Source organism: Myzus persicae, unplaced genomic scaffold (assembly GCF_001856785.1).
Source record: "Myzus persicae strain clone G006 unplaced genomic scaffold, MPER_G0061.0, whole genome shotgun sequence".
NCBI lineage: Eukaryota > Metazoa > Arthropoda > Insecta > Hemiptera > Aphididae > Myzus > Myzus persicae.
The window spans coordinates 295,734-314,939 of NW_019101591.1; the positions used below are offsets into that span (position 1 = coordinate 295,734).

The 19,206-nt window shown below is 28.3% G+C and overlaps 1 protein-coding gene across 2 annotated transcripts in view; it reads right to left on the bottom strand.

The window, feature by feature from the left end:
• The window catches only part of LOC111029808 (myosin-VIIa), a 135,895-nt gene that overhangs the window by 72,099 nt on the left and 44,590 nt on the right, over positions 1–19,206 (bottom strand). For both annotated transcript variants that reach the window (XM_022308990.1, XM_022308989.1), the window contains exon 2: positions 16,567–16,664. In XM_022308990.1, the coding sequence (XP_022164682.1) occupies positions 16,567–16,664 (98 nt within the window). The remainder of the gene's footprint in view (positions 1–16,566; positions 16,665–19,206) is intronic.

Here is a 19,206-nt window from a genome sequence, read left to right on the forward strand (position 1 = left end):
TACCTACTAAAGCGTAAATGTCTAAAACTGTACAGCTGTGTTTGAAATAAAAAGTAATAACATGTAACGCATTTTTAACATTTTAATGTTAAATTAATTTTCAAAATATTTTTAAGGTACCACTTTCTCAATATTATCATTAAATTGTTAAAATTAAATGTATCGTCTGATAGGGAACTCTTGACTGTAATAAACTTATAACTTCACTTACTAAACTATTCAAGTTAATTTGTTTTTTTATTAACTATTCAATACAATATGTGTATAGTTAATAATTAAAGATTGCGTGGTTATGTTAGGTCTGTTTAGTTTGTTCGTTTGGCTTGTGTACAGGGCATAGCCCGGAAAAAATATTTTGATTACCTATCTGTAACGCCGCAGTTCGTGCAATATAATTGCATGTACAAAAATAAAATGGACGTGGCCCACGACGGGCGATTATTTCCGTTAAGGTGTGTGTTATTAAGATATCGAAAATGTTGGTGGAAATGCGGTTCCAACTTCAGGGTTTTAAACTCAAAAATATAATTAATACATAGGTACTCGTGACCATACGCAGAACGTGAGAATATTATAATATCATATATTAGGTATCATTGTTTGGGCCGATTGTATTGTAATTTTTGTTGGCCGCGAAATTATTATTATCCTCAAGACCCGACAGACGTATACCTATACGTATAATTAATAATAATCGTGAAACATTGTATATTCACTAAAAATATTTCTGAAGGTATGAAAAAAAAGTCAATAAAAGAATACGATTCAGACTTTGTTCAATTATTAATTCCTTTATGTTTAATTTTTTTCTTCAATAAATATAATGTCGATTCAACTCAAAAATAACAAAAAATGCACGTTTATATAATAATATATGGTCTAATATGATACGTTTAACGAGTCCGTCTTCATATCCTTCCATGCACGCCTTGTTATAATAATATAGACATATGTATAGACTATAGATATAGATATAGGTCGTAGGTGCTTTTTTTATGCCTCGCTAGCTGTTTTTGAACATCAGAGATTAAACGAGTTTGTATAGGTCCCGGCCGCAATAATTGGACAAGTGCTGTATGTATTATCCCTTGTCACACTTTATTCACGATAATTTTTTTTTTTTTTTTTCAAAGCGCTGTTTAACGCTAAAGTGTTAAATTTATTCATTTTACTAAATATTGTCAACAGCAACTTTGTAAGTAGGTACCTACAGTCTACACCCTTTTACAAAATGAGATTCGAAGACAATTTTACATTTTCCACCCTGTCACTTATACCTGCCTACGATATTATAATATGCACATCGTAAGACTGTTTTTCTGACAAAATATTGATAATAATAATATAATCGTCTGGATTTAATTTTATGTTACAAATCATTTCAATTATTATTCTCATTGCTAACCCATTCAAGCTTTCCTATTAGTTTGACATATTATAAAAATCCATTATTGTAAAGAAATTACGAAACAATTAAATATATTTTGATAGGCTAGAGTTGAATATAAATAACAACCATGGTTGATAACGCTCACGTCAATTCCACTCAAATATCAGATATAGGCTGTTATTGAACAATTTTGATAAATTGGAGGTGAATGGTAATCATAATTATTTCTTGCGTATTAAAGGGAATTGTTTCCCTCTACATACATTTAAATTTTTTTAGAACAAAATGTACGATGAACAATAAACATAAAAGAATTACTAGGGGGGTTGTCCCCCCTCCAATATATCTTCATAATTATTAGGCTGCATATTCGGTCAGATGAATTTTGTGAATAGAATATGTGTTATATACTTATATATTATCATGAATAATATGATATTAGTATTTTTGTTTTTTTGTTTTTTTAAACAGCAAATTCATTTTTTTACCGTTCGCTAAGCACAGCCGATCAATTCATATTTTAAATGAATTGTAGGTATGTGCATGTGTTGATACAAAAATTTGATAGGCATGTCTGTAGGTACAGTATAAAATAATAAAGAAAAATAAAAAATTTGATACCCTGCAACAAATACAAAATACAATCATCAGTGCTTCGATAAATAGAAAACAAATACAAAAATATAAGAACATTTTTATATTTTAATTGTTAATTTTAGTTAAAAATAAATCGATCTATTAACCATAATATGGTTATGCGAAGAATTATTTCGTATTTTTAAAGTAGTTGATATACAGCTATTATCATCATCACAATTCGGGAGTAATAAAAGAATAGTAAAAAAGTCATAAAACTTCAAATTAAACATTATTGTATCCGGTGGAACTGCCACGATGTATTTAAGTCAATAAAAACTATTTTAGTGAAAATAACTTTAGACAGCTCTATTAAACGCATCGATATAATAATACAACCATCGTAATTGCGTTATATATATTATATAAACATTGTGTGATCGAAAACGTATAACGAAAATATGTTCAAAAATATTAAAATAAATACAATTTATTTTTTACATATTATTTATGCGCACCTATTTCTCTTCGATGACAATTTCATTTTCGATGTTACAACTTTACCTACCGATGATAATGATTAATAATATACCTACTAATTTATTATTTCCTGTTGATAAAGTAACGCTATTCTACTTATTATGTTATAATATTATAATTTAAATTGCAGTAAGTGTATATTAATAAGTAGGTACTACTCGTAAGCTTCAGTAATTAAACTTTAAGTGGTAATAATAATATAAATGTAAATTATGATTATTTATTATTTATTACAATTATTTGTTTATTTATTCATTAAAAAGTCAAAATGTTTATTAGATGTCAATAAGTGATGAAAATAAATATACAATGTGGATAAAATGCAAATAGACGCAATACATTGAGCAACACACATATTTTAAATTATTTGAATAAAGGTGAAGGGACTTACTCTTATTTGTATATTATGTCTGGTTTTTAAATCCTAAATGAACTATTTTATAACTTAAAACCTCATAATATTAAATATTTTTAAATCACAAAAAATAAAACTGGTAACAAATATTAGACACAGTACATGATGGTTATCTATATAAAAAGATAATAGAAGAATAATTTTTCATCAAGATACCTCTCAACACTGATTGTGTTTGGACTATATTTATTTTAATACCGTTTGTTTTCTACGTTTTTTACTAAATCTAACAAACGATATAATATGAACTGTCTTAAATGTTTGTATACTCTTAATATAAATATTATAAATCGTAAACCGACGCACTAAGTCGCATTAAAATGTCAAGTCTAAGGCTGTTTGGATTATAATTTTTAATATCTAAAATTATAAATACTGTCGAAAAAAAACATTTAACGATTCCGTCGTAGTCAAAACTAGGAAGATTTTCGTTATTAGCGAATACATTTCTATTGCATAGAACATAACATATTTTGATCTTGGTGATTTGCAATTTTTAATGTTAAATCACAGTTATACTTCACGAATGATTCAAAACAATTATTTATTTATTTAACACGACTTACTTCGGGCGATAACTAAAGATAAAAGGTATATGAAACACATTCAAATCGCTTATAATATCCCTCTAAAAGCTTTGATTGCGAACAAAGTAAAATACAATAGCGTATATCATATTACCAAAATCCTGTTAAAATAATTTTCTACCCTCCCCGGTGTATCGGAAAAAGAGTGAGTTACTATATGCACGCTCAGTCTATACACTGATTAAAACAAACATCAATAATATAAAATAGAGCTTAGTGTATTAAACTGACGGTCGAAAATGTTTTTCCGACAGTTCAAAGTCGACAATTTCTCAGTATAATCGCCCGAAGTCCTGAGTTAAGTATTGTATTGTTACAATGATGTAGTTTCTATTGTGTTATAATGGTATATGTCTGAATAAACATCAATGTACAATAATAATGTAACGACTTCTTTCGTCTTTCTGCACATAATATGTATATGTGTACATATATATGACAACGTAGGTATATATATCTATATAATATTTACGTGTATATGTATACTATTACATGTCTCACTTTATACATATTATTATACTTATATTATAGTTATATTTGTTCACCTCACAGTTATAAAAATGACCTTATTTAATTTACACTTTATTCATGAACCATCGGTCGTGGAAAAATAATGAAAATAACAAACTTTATATTAATGGTCTCGGGCTGGGTAAGTACAATGTCCGCCACTTGTCACATCGGTTCGACATTAAATTTTGTTACGCACTACAAACGCGGGGTTTCTCAACAAATCCAATAACGCCTCCGAGTTTTTTTTTTTTTTTTCAAAGAAGTTTCCAATTTATTGTTAAAATATTGAAGCGGCGCACAATGGTGTTGTAATTTATATAGGTGCAGTGTTCGCGTTACATTGTACCGTATTCACACGTAATTTGCTAAATGTAAAATTAACAACCGAATTACCTAAGTGAACGGAGTGGCTTAACTTTAGGTGATGACATTATGGCGACAAAAATTTAATCACTTAGAAAAAACTGTTTTAGCGTGATAAAATTATGTTTTGCGTGTTTTGTTTATTTTTAGAAAAAACAAGTATATGGGTACTTCCACAACCGAAAAATTCAATTACGAATTTGTAAATAATTTATTTTCACAGTATTGTTAATAATTTTAATTATAAAGTAGATACCTATTACATATAACTAATATCATAATATTTCAATTTAAATATGTTTGTACTGTATAATTTATTTATCTATATTATGTATAAGCAAAATACTAGGGTTGAAATATTAAACTTAAAATAAATGCCAGGTCACGTTTTTCTTTAAGTCATTGAATCATTTATTTTTAAACTAAAAAATTTAAAAAAATATTTTTCTTGCACAAATAATTTGATAAAACCGTTCTATTTTTTAAAATTTATAGCTATGTAGAACTCGGAAAAAAGTAAAACGGATACAAAACATTAGTTCATTAAAATATGAAAACTACAAATAAATTATACGAGCGAGTGCAGACTTAAAATAAAAACTTTTTCAGAAAAAATGTACCGTCAACTAAAACATTCAGTAAACTACATTATTTATTGCATACATTTTATTAGATTGAAAACTTTTCCAAAATAACACTAGAAATTCATGTTGATTTCGGCTAAATTAAATTTTGGTTTTTTGACAAACGCTATTGTGAACATTTTTTTTTTCTATAAGGGTGCTAGATAAAGAGTTTTTGTGTATTTAATTTTAAAAATCTAAGTATATTATACACATCCAAAGAGTCAGCGATTATTTTAAAACCGGTGTCATGATTAATTTGGATTTTAAAGTAGATACTCGACATGATGTATACGTGCAATTAAAATTGAGATTCAATCGATTAATCGAGGCTTTATATATAATTCACAAGAGACAACTGCAAACGGCCGTGAGGTATATAAATTGTTCGATTGTAAACAGTAGAATTTATACAAATAACGTGCAGAAAACCTAAAGAAAACGGAAAGCTTTAAATATGAAATTTTCAAAGAACCTATTTTAAAAAGACTTTTTGTACTCGAATACGTTGAGCCGTAGATTTTATTTAACTTATATTTAACTAAAAGTCCAAAACCATATTCATTCCAAACTGTAAGAGTCAAATATAGCTACTGTTCTTTAACTATTAACTTGTTAACGTTTATTTAACATCATCATTTATTTTCCAACCTTTGTCGAAAATGGTTGATACATAAGCACTGAATGTTTGGGTTTGAAGTTAACAGTAAATTTTAAAGTTCATACGCGTTCATCGGTTTGACAAACTGAGTGAATTCGCAATCACATGCAATATTATATTATATTATACTTAATAATATTAGTATGTATATTATACTCGACTCGTCTAAAAAATAAGCGACATAAAAATATATTTAAAAATAATAATTCGTTCAATAATTGGTATTTATCAAGCAACATTTTTAGAAAGGTACCCTTCTCTTTTGAGGTATGAAATTATATATTTTTTTCAAAAACGCTTTGAATATTCTGCAAATAATTTTTTAAAAAACATTGTGTTTCATTGAAATGAATATTCAAAATCAGTTGAAAATTATTAAAATTATGAAATATTTACTGTACGTAGTATTCGTATAAGAAAATTACTTAATGGATTCGTATGGAAACGAGACCGATTTTGATTCAAATTATTTCTTAGCCTATAACTACAGTGCAGACACGTTATAATATGAAAAGAAACGGAAAGAAACGAAAATATTTTATCAACAGCGAAGACGGGTGATCGCAACTGAAAATAATATTTTATTCGTATAAAATAGTATGCACGTACGCGATAATGAAAATTAATATTTATAGTGACACAACAGAAAACGATACTACATTTATCACCGATGTCACTGCCATAAAATTACCAGCATTGTATACAATATATATAGTGTAAGCCATGCGATCACGCAACCACTTTGTCGTAGCTGGTATAGTAGGTATAGTACCTACATATCGCGTGTCGGCCATCGTTGGTGTTATTATTATTTTTTTAAATTTTAATATTACTGGCGTCGATGAGCGAAGAAAATGTAAAAATAATATAAGTCGAGCTCATTCAACCATCTATATAGCTAAAGGTACATAATGTCGGAACGATTTCGGGGGCGGACTGGCGGGCGCCCCCGTGCGAGACTTGCCGAGGGTGGCGGCCGCCGCCGAACGTGATGAGTCATAGCGGCGGACAGCCAGATCGGCTGCACGGGGTTCGTTCCACCCCCTCCCCCCCACCATCCACCGACAGCAGTGGCGGTGGCAGAATGTACAACGATAATAACATAATAGATCGATATTGACCCCCTTTTCGCGAGCAGAGATGAAGGGGAAAAAATGTTCAGAGTATATACATATTTATATATGCATACAGAGCTAAACAGGACGCGCGTCTGTCATCCGACAAACGATGTTCATTACTTCGCGACGATTTATTCCTCGGCACACGTCAATTATATATGTAACCGGGTTATTATATATACAGAAGTTGTCGTAAAAAAAAAAAAAACAATAATAAGTTCGATGAATTGCATAATATTATATCATGTGTATCCCAACCCTTCGGCGGGGTTTGTCGAATGTACGGGAACAGAGAACCTGGGGAGAGAACTGCTTGTACAGTTGTACCCCCTTCAAAATATTACCAAAGCCCAAAGGTTCCTCTTCCTTACACCTGGAAAATAGCAAATTTGTCAAAAGTTGCATTACTCGAGAGTGTACATCCTGAAGGTTTTTGGGCTTATGGTCCCGTAATATTTAAAGCTCTCGAGTATAGTAATAAGTTGTCAGTAAATATATGATAGATTGTAGTATATACTAATATAATAATTTATATGATCATAATATACAAGATCAAAAACAGTCAGTACAAGTTTGGAAAAACCTTAAACTATTAAACAACGACTTACTTCAAATTAAAAGATGATATCGTCATAGAGCTCACATATGTTATGGCGTTATGCTACATAAAAAGTATTATCCAGTCGAGTCACGAATCACGATAACTACAAAACATTCATATAATATCTTACATTTTTTTTCTTGTCCCTTGAAGTGTATATAAGTCGTATTTGAAGTTAAAACTCAAAACAATTTTATGTCGAATTTATCTTTATGCCCCTTGAGATTCGAGTTATCAATACTCAACTTTACAACATATTTTTACGTTTTATAGTGAATGAATATTTTTAACCTAAAGAAATTATTTTGGTTCGATCTAAAGGCTTGAACGTATTAGTAAAGATTTTGAAGATAATTGTATAGGTGCACTTTTTAATCGTATGGTCAGGAGTAAGGAATTCCCTCCCGCCTTTCTACCACTTTAACCCCTGAGCATATGTGTATTACATTGAATCGCATAAGATCATGAATCGCGACAAGCCGATTTAGACAGTGTTGAATCCAGGTTTACTCCAGCCAGGGATGGGGAGGTCCCTCTAAAATTTAATTCACTCAACCCCACTGTGACAAATAAATCTGTGAACAAAAGGTATTTATATCAATTGAACAATGCTCGTTACGATTACCTAGAACATATCTAATCAACTTTCATACTAATCTTTTCATTAATTGTATACAGTGATGAGATCTATCTAGATTTTAAAAAAATACTCATCTATATTTAACTAATCTAGATAAGTCTCATAAATAATAAATACTCAACATTTTATTACATTTTATCTTTTGATAATTTTTAACCACAAAGCTTTAATATTATTTTGTGAATCTTTAAGTTTAATATGTTGTTTGTTTTATAATGGCGTATACAAAGGGCTTGCCCCGTTAATTGTTGATAAATAAATAACTACTATGTCAGTCATCTAATCGTAGTCTTAGATAACAAATTTCCTCATCTAGAGTTTTAATATTTATTAACATCAATTATAGATTATTTAAATTTAATAAAATTAAAATATTGTTATTCTTACCAATCATAATATTATCTAGATTCTAAATAAAAGTAAAATTATCTGTGTCTTATATAGATAAATGTATATACAATCATGTGTATGTTATCTAGAAATTTGGTTTAAGTATCTATTCTCAACTCTGAATTTTTGTTATTTTATATAAGATAGCTTCCGAAATTTTGAAATTATTAAAGATTTTAAGATAATTTATTTTATGTAATATTTTTCGTTCATCACATTGTCCCTTCAACACATTATACATTTGTTTTACACGGATGCCTGTATAAAATATAATATTTCAATACATTGCACTAGGTATGATATATTACAATAATTGTAAATATATCTGACGTAGATTAAACACGTCCTGTGCAAAATCTCAACAGACTCATTGATTTATTTTTCACGATAATGTATACGCGTAAGCACATGATTTATTAGGTCATCGCTATAAATTATTTGTGTATAGGTAAACAGCTTTTGAAATATATGTGTACGACGCAAGTCGTTGGTACTAGTGTCGTCGATATCAAAAAACAAAAACTGCAAGTGGAATATTTCTTTCCTCCCGAAAACGTGGTATTAAAGCGATCGACTAAACTTAGAGTTCGGAGATAAGTTTAAGTGCATCTTCTATGTAATATGCTACCAAAGTTCAAGTCATACGATAATTGTTATTGACAGACATTAAAAAATGAGTATAAATACGTTATACTATTTAAAATCGCTACAATTGTTGTGAAACTAATTACAGCAAACAATAAATATACCCATGTATTATAGTATTCAAGTGTTAAAGCTTCGTCCGTTGCTTGTTTAATAAATATATAATGTAGGACGAAGTTTAAATTGTTGTTATGTTCACCGCGATCACCTACAAACCCTTTTTCATAAATAGCTAATGTGTAAGCACGACAGCTTGAGCAGAAAGTCTCTCGATAACGATCATATCGCAATTCAAAACTTTTATACTTATTTTGTACATTTTGTTTCAAAAAATAAACCATAATTTCATACCCAAACATTGCAATTACGCGTATGCAATATACAGATGGAAAACTAGGGACAACAACAAAATTGATTGATTTTTTTTCAAATTGTTCAGAATAAAATGTATCGCTAATTTATTTATTTTTATCAACGAGATTTCTAGCAATTATTTTAATAATTACTAACGATATTGTTGAGTTAAATACTTTATATAGTTGTGAAATTACAAGGGGATCAATTATGTCTTAGCTGTGGGAGGGTACATGGTAACCACCGTGGGGCCCGAATTGTTCCAGTTAAAAATTGAAAATATGTGGATGGAAATATGAAATAATAAATGAAATTATAGGTGTTTGCATATTTGTTTATACTATACATTCATTGAATTACTTACAAATAAAAATATTTCATGATTCACAGTTAATAAATTGTTAATTTTATTATATCTGTCAGCTGGTCCAAGAACTCGTGTTAGTAAAAATGACATCAATTTTTTTATTTTTGAATTCTGATCCGAGCCAGACATTTGTATAATATAAATATTATAAGCTTTACAATCATTTATCGAAAGCAATGAATTATTGCTTTCAAATTTACATCACAATAATAATATATTCAAAGAAAAATAATAGCCCATAAATACATTTTAACTTCTTAAATGTACATAAAAAATCAATCCCTGTCAGTTTTGAACGCTAAATAAACACATACCTACCTAGTCAAAATGAAATAAGCGCCAATACATTTTATATCAATATTATTATGTCAATAGGCCCTAAATGCACATATATATTATGAATAAAGTTTTTTAGTACATTATAAGTGCGAAATGCTTCTAATGAGTGTTATATCGATTTATTTATAATTAGGAACCTTGCACATGGGACGCGTAAAAAAACTGTTGTAGGCAATTCAGGTAAATCAATAGGAAAAAATGTGTATTAACATACATCATACAACATTAGAAATTATAATGTTTACAAATTTGGTAAAATTATAAATATAGGTACAACCACAATTGATGTATTGAACTATTGAATATTCATATCTATAGTAGATATGCATAAAAGCTTTGAGATATATAATAAGAGGACTAAGGTTAATTCGGGCACGTTAAAGCAGCATACCTACACATATTTAATCGATTATTTCGTGGCGCGTAAATTGAAAATATAATCAACTAATAATAAATTTATACGCGTGTAAGTATGCAACAGTTCTCATTATTAAAAAAATTAAAAAGAACACATCGCGTAATCACTGCAAAGTATGTTTAATATATTAAAATTAGTATAGACTATAATATGATATTATTATATTATTATTAATATTATTATTTATTGAATTTATACCTAATTAACGGCCGTGTATTTGCACATAAATATTGACTCAATAATATTATTATTTATACTTTTCAGATAGGTTATTGATAATATTAATGAATATAAGTATTTTTCTGTATACTTAATACGTATGTTATACATTTATAATATGGACAATAATTTACATTATTATCATTTAACATTTATTAATAATTAACTTTAATTTATATGTTTATTACAAATCACACACATATACCGTATGACACGGAGGTGTATACATAACTCAAGCCATCCAAATTCAAAGGCCCAAAGTAACACCTACATTTAAGTAATACAATTATATATGAGTTGATTCACCGAGCACGTTTTGTTAATAATAAACTTTTATACATTTTTTTTTTAATTCTTAAGTATACTCAATAAATGGCTAAATAAACAGAAATGTGCATGAGCAAAATCGTTCAGCATATAGAATGTGCCCCAGACATAGAAAAAAAAGAGTTAATCATGAATATACTTTATTGACGCCGCATTGTATTTGGGATGTAAATTATCGTTTATTTCAAGTCTGGGAGCACACATGCGCAGTGATAGGAAAAATACTCGAGTTTGCTGACATACTTGTTTATTTAGTCATGCTTAATACCAATGATTAATGGTTACCATGCTTTCTATTATTTAGATTTCTTATACCATATTTTAAGGAACATCCTGTGGTGATACAAACTTTTTTTGTTCAAATTAGAACCACCCTTTGTCACCTACTATAAGTTATTAAGCCTGTAATATTTTCAAAAAGTCTGATGGATCTAAATCAACATTTGAACGAGTAGTTTCTATTGTATTAATATGTATGTAGTATATAGGTGCTAAGGATAACAGTGTTCTTAAATATAGTATTAAAATAATATAAAGTAGTTATTATGGTATCATGATATTGAATTCAAGATTGTTTATACTTGGACATTTTCAGAAATTATAAGATGGTGATAGATAAATATTACAAACAGAAGTTTCCAAATCATTATAGCCCCTATATCGTCTAAACTCATTAAAATGAACCTACGTTTACTTAAGCAGTAAGTTCACAAATTAAAATAACTCAAAATCTAGTAAGTATTTCGAATCATATCAGCAATAACAACTTATGAGTAATCTTTTTATTGTATTTCAATATTTTGAACTTAAAAAAAAATAATATCAAAATAAATACAAAAAAACTTCAAATATCTGCAAATAACTCAAAATTATTCAATTAATTAATATTCATTCACTATTATATATCTATAAATTTCCTGATTATTTTGAAAATTAGATGCAATTTTCTTTCAGAAACCACCCTTATAATGTTGAAGATAGAATATTTTTTAACACAAGTAGACATTATGTTTTCTTAATGTTTTTAAAAAATATGTAAGTACCTAGTCGATATTTTTTTGTTAAAATATCTGGAAAACCATTTAATGCATTATTATTTACTTCTACTATATTACATCCTAATAAATAAGGATCAGTTAATAACTTATAGATAGAAGTGTATTCTTTAAGTATAAAATTATAATACCTTCATCAAATGTACTTATACTTTACCTCAATTTATAATATAGTATATAATTTAATGCAATAAGTATATTTTGTTCATGACTATCAACAACGATAGTATATCTTTAACCTTTTTTTGAAAAAACATTATTTTATAAAATCTTTTTTTTTAAGGGCCAATGAGGGGATCTAACCTCTCTCAACAACATGCCAAAATGTACAATGTAAAATATATGTATCGAAAGATAAAATCTATTTGTTACATTCACGTGTGACCAATATCTTGGATCATTTAGGTCAATTGAAACATTCAAAATTCGTGTAAGTTTTCACTCAATAAAAAATAGCAACTATATGTACATGCACAGGAAAATTTCAGAACACTATATATTGCATTAAGTTCAAACACTTCAAACTAACTTTATCTGATTACGGACAAATTTTGGTGAGTGCGTAGGTATATAGTATTGGAAAAGTACATACACGTGTACGGTCAATTTGTCAATATTATTTTGTATGCATACCATTAAGGCTATGATACACTTCATTGATACGTGCTGATACAATTTAAGTATAATATTATTTACTTTTTAAGATGGTTCGAATAAATCGAAATGACCACTCTCGAGATGTTCTTATGGTATTGTGTATTGATAACACGTATTTGAGTGCAATGAATACACGATGCTTGATAACCTATATACCACAAATACAGGGTGATTAATTTAATACTTGACAGTCAACACTCATTTTTTCCAAAAGCACCAATATTTTTAAATGATTAAATTTTTTCACTTGTTTTAGATTCATTTACAACATTTTTGAAAATATAATCGCGTTTTTACTCATTTTTTTTAGAAAAATAGGGATGAAAATGCTGGGTGAATCATACACAATCCCATCATACCCAACTAAAAACATGGTATAGATATATCCTGTAAGTAAAAAAGCTTTTAAGAGTATCATAATTTATACTATTTTTTAATGATTTTTTATTCGTTTGAATTTCTATTTTTGTTAGTTACAAGTATATAACAATTATAGCTATATGATATGAATAAATAGTGCCATGAAAATCATACGTCATAAAAAAAGAAATATATTCAACAATACCCATTTATGAATTTTTAAATAAAATTTCCACTAAAAATACGGTTTGTCGATTGCGGTCAGGATTTTTGTTTCAAAAACGATATTGAGTAAACGACGACATAGGCTGCACGCGCGAGGGTTATTTCTATACACCCCCTTCTCTCTTCAGATCGATCCACTTTCATAGAGAATAACAAAACTAGCGTGCAATATTTTAATTGAAATTTATTAATAATTAAGTGTTTGTATTTTCATATTATTTTGTGTTGTTCGAGTAAATAGCATAGTACGCGTAATGAACAGTAATCGTTGAACCCACGATAAAACGTAATCGAGGACATTCCACACTGCACAATGTTATTAGTTATTACTTAATTATCATTGAACATAAATTGTACAATTTTATCAATTATACGCAGTACCATTATTTTTCATCTTACCGCTTATCATTATTAATACAGTATGCGTAGGTATACGCGAAACGACCTACTTTAAACCCGTAATATAATAATAATAAATGTTATATGTTACGATACAAAATGACAAGTCAAAATAAGTGAATCAACGTCCCGTGGTAAAGGCGGCTGAGAATTGGACGAGGGCTGTTATAAGTTATGATAAAATGCATACTACGGATATCAAAACGAAGATCGATATTCGATATAATAATACCATTTACATGTCCCCCGCTCACAAACGCTCTTGCCTCTTAGACACAAATATTCGCGGACGTCATGAAATTGTGACTCTACATTGACGGAAATTAAATTTTAAATACGACGGTACAACATAATAGTATGTCGACACAATTCGATTTATAACCGAAGCGGAACTACACAGGTACGGAAAACCAGATTAAAGAAATAGACAGTAAGAAACAGTTGTAAACTGTTGTAAAACGGTTTTGAACTTAAACAACAGCTACAGGTGAGTAATTTGTGGGAGAGCAGAGGTCAGGGTGAACATTCACAAATATTTATTTTTCAAAACGACTTCTGTGGCCTCACAAAAAAAACAAAAGTACCGATATGTGTTTTTAATTTTATATTGAGTCAGTATATTTCAAATTTTGGATATTTTTGTTACTTTTCACCGTAGTCCGACAATTGTCCCACTACCAAGAAAATATTGATAACAGTAATAATAATATTAAAAAGAACAAAATATAATAATAAAAACATGATTTTTACTTACATGAGAGTTACATGAGTTGTATAGAAGATTTATGTTACCACTGCCATCAACATTAAAATGACAAAATTGGGTATGCTAACTAAATATCCTAATCGTTAAGCCATGTTAATAAGAAATCAAAATTGATTAAATGGCCCATCAAAACGTCAAAAACAAAATAAAATAAAACCTATTAAACATTAATCGTAATATTTACTATACAAATGTTGTAACCGTAGTTGTTTATATTTTAAATTGTTCGCCTGCCTACTTCATGACTAAAATATACTGGTATAACCTATATAATATATATGTATATGTCTGTTGATGATTCAATAGTGGCCTGCAAATATTGTTGATACTACAACAACGTAAAACTGAAATTCTGCGCCTGACCAGCTATAGTGATCAAATCGCAAATAGAAGAATAATTGAAGAGGACAACATTTCGGAGACTACTTTATCGGAATTTACACGATATACTTTTAACTGTTTTGATTTAATGTGGCCTACTGAGTACTGACTACTTTAATAATGTAACTCATAAGTACAAAAACATTAATTGTTACACATAAATTATCCTTTTTAAATCACTCTGACTCTTTCTTAAAAATAAAGTTTGCCAAAGAGTTCTAAATTATTGTCCTTAGTTTTATCATAATATAGTAGATATCACTTGTTTTCTAAAAAAAACCACTTTAAGCGTCCTTTTCATAGATTTTTTTCTACTAATAATTATAACCATCATTGCATCCGGCCAATAGTAAAACGTTAGATTGTAAAAAGCACATAATAGTGTTTCAAATACAGTATGTGCATTTCATATATTCATAAAACATTAGGGTATTCATAAACACTTTTAAATAGTTTAATATAAGTATTCACGCCGTGATGAAATTGATGAAAAAAACAGTGTCTGCGCATCGCAGATTATAACCATCAGACGAATTTAATTAAAAATCGTTATGCGAATAGCATCAATTACGAAACAATACTTGAAAAAATACACACATGAAACATACAGAGAGACTCGCAAACCGTGCTCTTCTGTTGTTCAAATTCTGATTTATGAAATTTTTATGTTCACTTATAAGTTATAACGATTATATACTTAGATTTCTATGCTATTTTAAGGTCTTTATGAATTTCTTTTTTTCACCAATGTGCTGTAAATTGTTAAGAAGATAATGGATGCATCTAAATCGAAAATTAAACGAGTAGTTTCGGAGTCTTAATAGTCTTTTATAATGGTCTTAAGAAAAAATATGAAATGTAAGTAATATTTAATCTAGTACCCATTATACTCGCACAATTTTTACAAATTATAAAAATTGAGTACATTTAGGTACATTAATTATCATGATTTTAAAATCATTGTTGTCCTTGTATAATCTAAACCTGTTATCATGGAGTATTATCTTTAATATTAAAATTAATAATCCAGAAACTATTCATTAGAATTTTATTTATATACTATATATCAACATTTTTAAAATATCATCTGACCAACAATTCACAATAAAAAAGCAAAATTTTTCGTTTGAAAAAATAGTTTGTATCACAGCAAGATACTCTTTTAACAGTACCTAAGTATAAACATTATAGGTATTTGAAAGTATGCGATCATAAACTTCAACGTTTTAGACGTTTAGAATTATAAAAAACATATAACTATAGTATTATTATTCCTCTGTATCACTCTGTATAGGTAATTCGTTTAAGCTCCAGCCGATACAGCAAACACGTATGTATGTGTAATTAAAAAATATGTGTTTTGTATTTAATATATTATTATCAAGATATACTTTCTCGATGCGGGTTGGAAATTCTCCCGATTTGAATACATGCACCACACCGATCAATATTGGATTTATAAATTTAATATTTTATATAGGTACACGTTTTCACGTTTTCCCATTAAGTCAACACAATCCAATCCTGTATACACACTGCTCCGTTCAATATACTTTGTACTTACATAATTCAAACATTGAACACGATCAGAATATATTATAATACATTTTTTTTATGTCAAATAATAAAAAGGATACGTATATGTGATTATCCGAATATCTTTTTTGCAAATTTCGGTTTATAACGTCCTCGTCTATGTCTGATATGGATGTCATATCTGGCACGCCGCAACTTCCTGTAAAAAAAAAAACCAATGTATTCCTAATCACAATAATTAACATTTTTTTTTTTGTTCAATACATAATATATGTTACGATACTCTAATCTTTAAATAGTATACTAAATACTAATAAGAATAACAAATATGTTGTATTCATTAAACATTATAACAACTTCAAACACTATACAATTACACAAATTACTTGTTTTGCGTACTAATTTATTATTCGTGTAACATGCGATTCATTAATTTGTACAATTGTACCCGTTGTATAATGTATAGGTATAGTAACAATAAATCAAAATAATTAAAAATTTTTTCCCGTCGATCTTAATTCATATCTATTTTGTTTATACATGATCTAATTAAGCTGAAATATTATAATACTCGTTCTTACGTTTATCTAATGATTGCCGGCTTAATTATTCCATTTTCGACAACTATTATTACTTGTTTTTTTCCTGAATTTTCTGCCGGTATTATTACACACAAACTAATGATGGGTACCCACATAATATAACTATTACTACAAATTATGATTACACACATTCATTATTATGTTTATAGTCCGTTCGAATATTATAATTGCTCGAACGTAGCATTACAACTACAATAACAATAAAATATCAATCGGATAGGTAGGTACTTTCTTCAAAGTTAGAAGGCAATAAAAAAATAATTAGTAAAAGCAAGATTCCAAAGAGTAAGACTTTTTGCCGGGTCTGTGACGCTGTACATTTTTTCGTCTTAATGCACTACAAAACTTACTGATTTCGTGAAAAAAAATACTTCGCCACAATAATAAAATACTAATGAACAACAATTTTGTGTAGGTTTGCTGCATATCATAATATGATGTTCTCTTCAAAATGTATATTTGATTGAATACAGAATATTAACGTTTCGAAATTTAAATTATTTATTTATCATATTCTCTGATGATTAAGTATAGGTATATACTAGACTCCAGGGGTTCTTTTTTGCTATGGTAAACGTTGATTTCAATAACAATTAATTTTTTTATTCCCAAAGGCAAATTTATTTTGGACGGTTGTTGACAATATAGACATACGCAGTTTATAACGAATGAAAATAAATCGATAAACAATATTATACGTAATATTACTCATAAATTATAATATTGTAGTCAATTCAAATACGCAGAACGATACGTTGTGTAAATAAGAATGGAGAAAACAAAATCTCGATAATAGATAACAAAAAAACGTATTTTTTGATATTGTTTCATATTTATTATTATTTTCAAAATATTAATCAAACATATTTTGTACATTTTATTTAGAAATCTCACGTTTTGCAGTGCACTCATTACATTTTTTGAAGCAAATTTAATAAAAAAGTGTTGGTATAAATAATATTTAAAAGGTTTTTTTATGCATTAATCGTGCAATTTTTCTGATTATTACATAATATTTTAATTTACTTGAGATACTACCTGCCAGCATTATATTGCATTAACAATGTTCAAACGACCAAATTCTTAAATGATAATTTTTTTTTATTAGGTATAAGATGAAATATACAAATCAATGAATTATTAAACATTCCGTACTCGTCTAACAACTAACAAATATCGATGGACTTGAGATATTTTGCCAGCTCTCGGTTGTTCAGTAATTTGGAAACGGTGGACACTATGTTAAGAACGAAAATCAAAAAACTACATATGACAATAAAAATTTGCCAAGAACAATAATAAGCACTGTGGTAAAAAAGCTTTTTCTATAGATAACGCGTGCTACGTGAAATAGACCAATTCGCGACAACAACGATTCTGTTCGACAACTATATCACACTGAATCAAAAACGAATTTAGAAAAAACGACCATGACGATGTAACAATAAGATTTGAAATACGATGAGAAAACGATAGTCGGTATAGTTTAGTACGTATCACTTTAATATATGAAATAGGCACTAGGAATTTTGAGAAAATGGGACACAATAATATATTAATCGTTAATAAGTTAATTCACTAGTTTGAGAATCTGGTGTAACAACTAAGCTTTTTTTTTTATTAAAATTTAAAACCATTGTTAAACATTTCTATAAATAAAATCAAAATTAATTAGGTACTTAATTAGTTTACGTTTATTCACTATATATGTCAAATGTAAATACAATTTCGTTTTCGTGGGACACTATTTCTGAAGAGTGATTTAGGTGAGCACGGAAGATAATAACTGTTATTTAAACTGAAATTACCAAAGCTATAAACACTGCTTGTTCCGAAAAAAAATAAAAACTTTGGTGTATACCTATCAGATATTCCTATAATATTATTGAAGTTATATTATAGGTACCTAATTCCGACAGTATGCCCCATTTTTCAAGCTCACAATGAGCCAATGTGAATCATGTAATACATTTATTTGGCACAACAGGACAGAAAATTGTATCAAGATAATAAATTATACTAATACCTATAGATATAATGATTTGCATTTTTATGTCGATAACTCTATAGTTGTTGCGAGGTGAGGAAAGGCCTATACTTCCCGCGTTTCCAATTAATCAATATAATGGGGAACTCAAG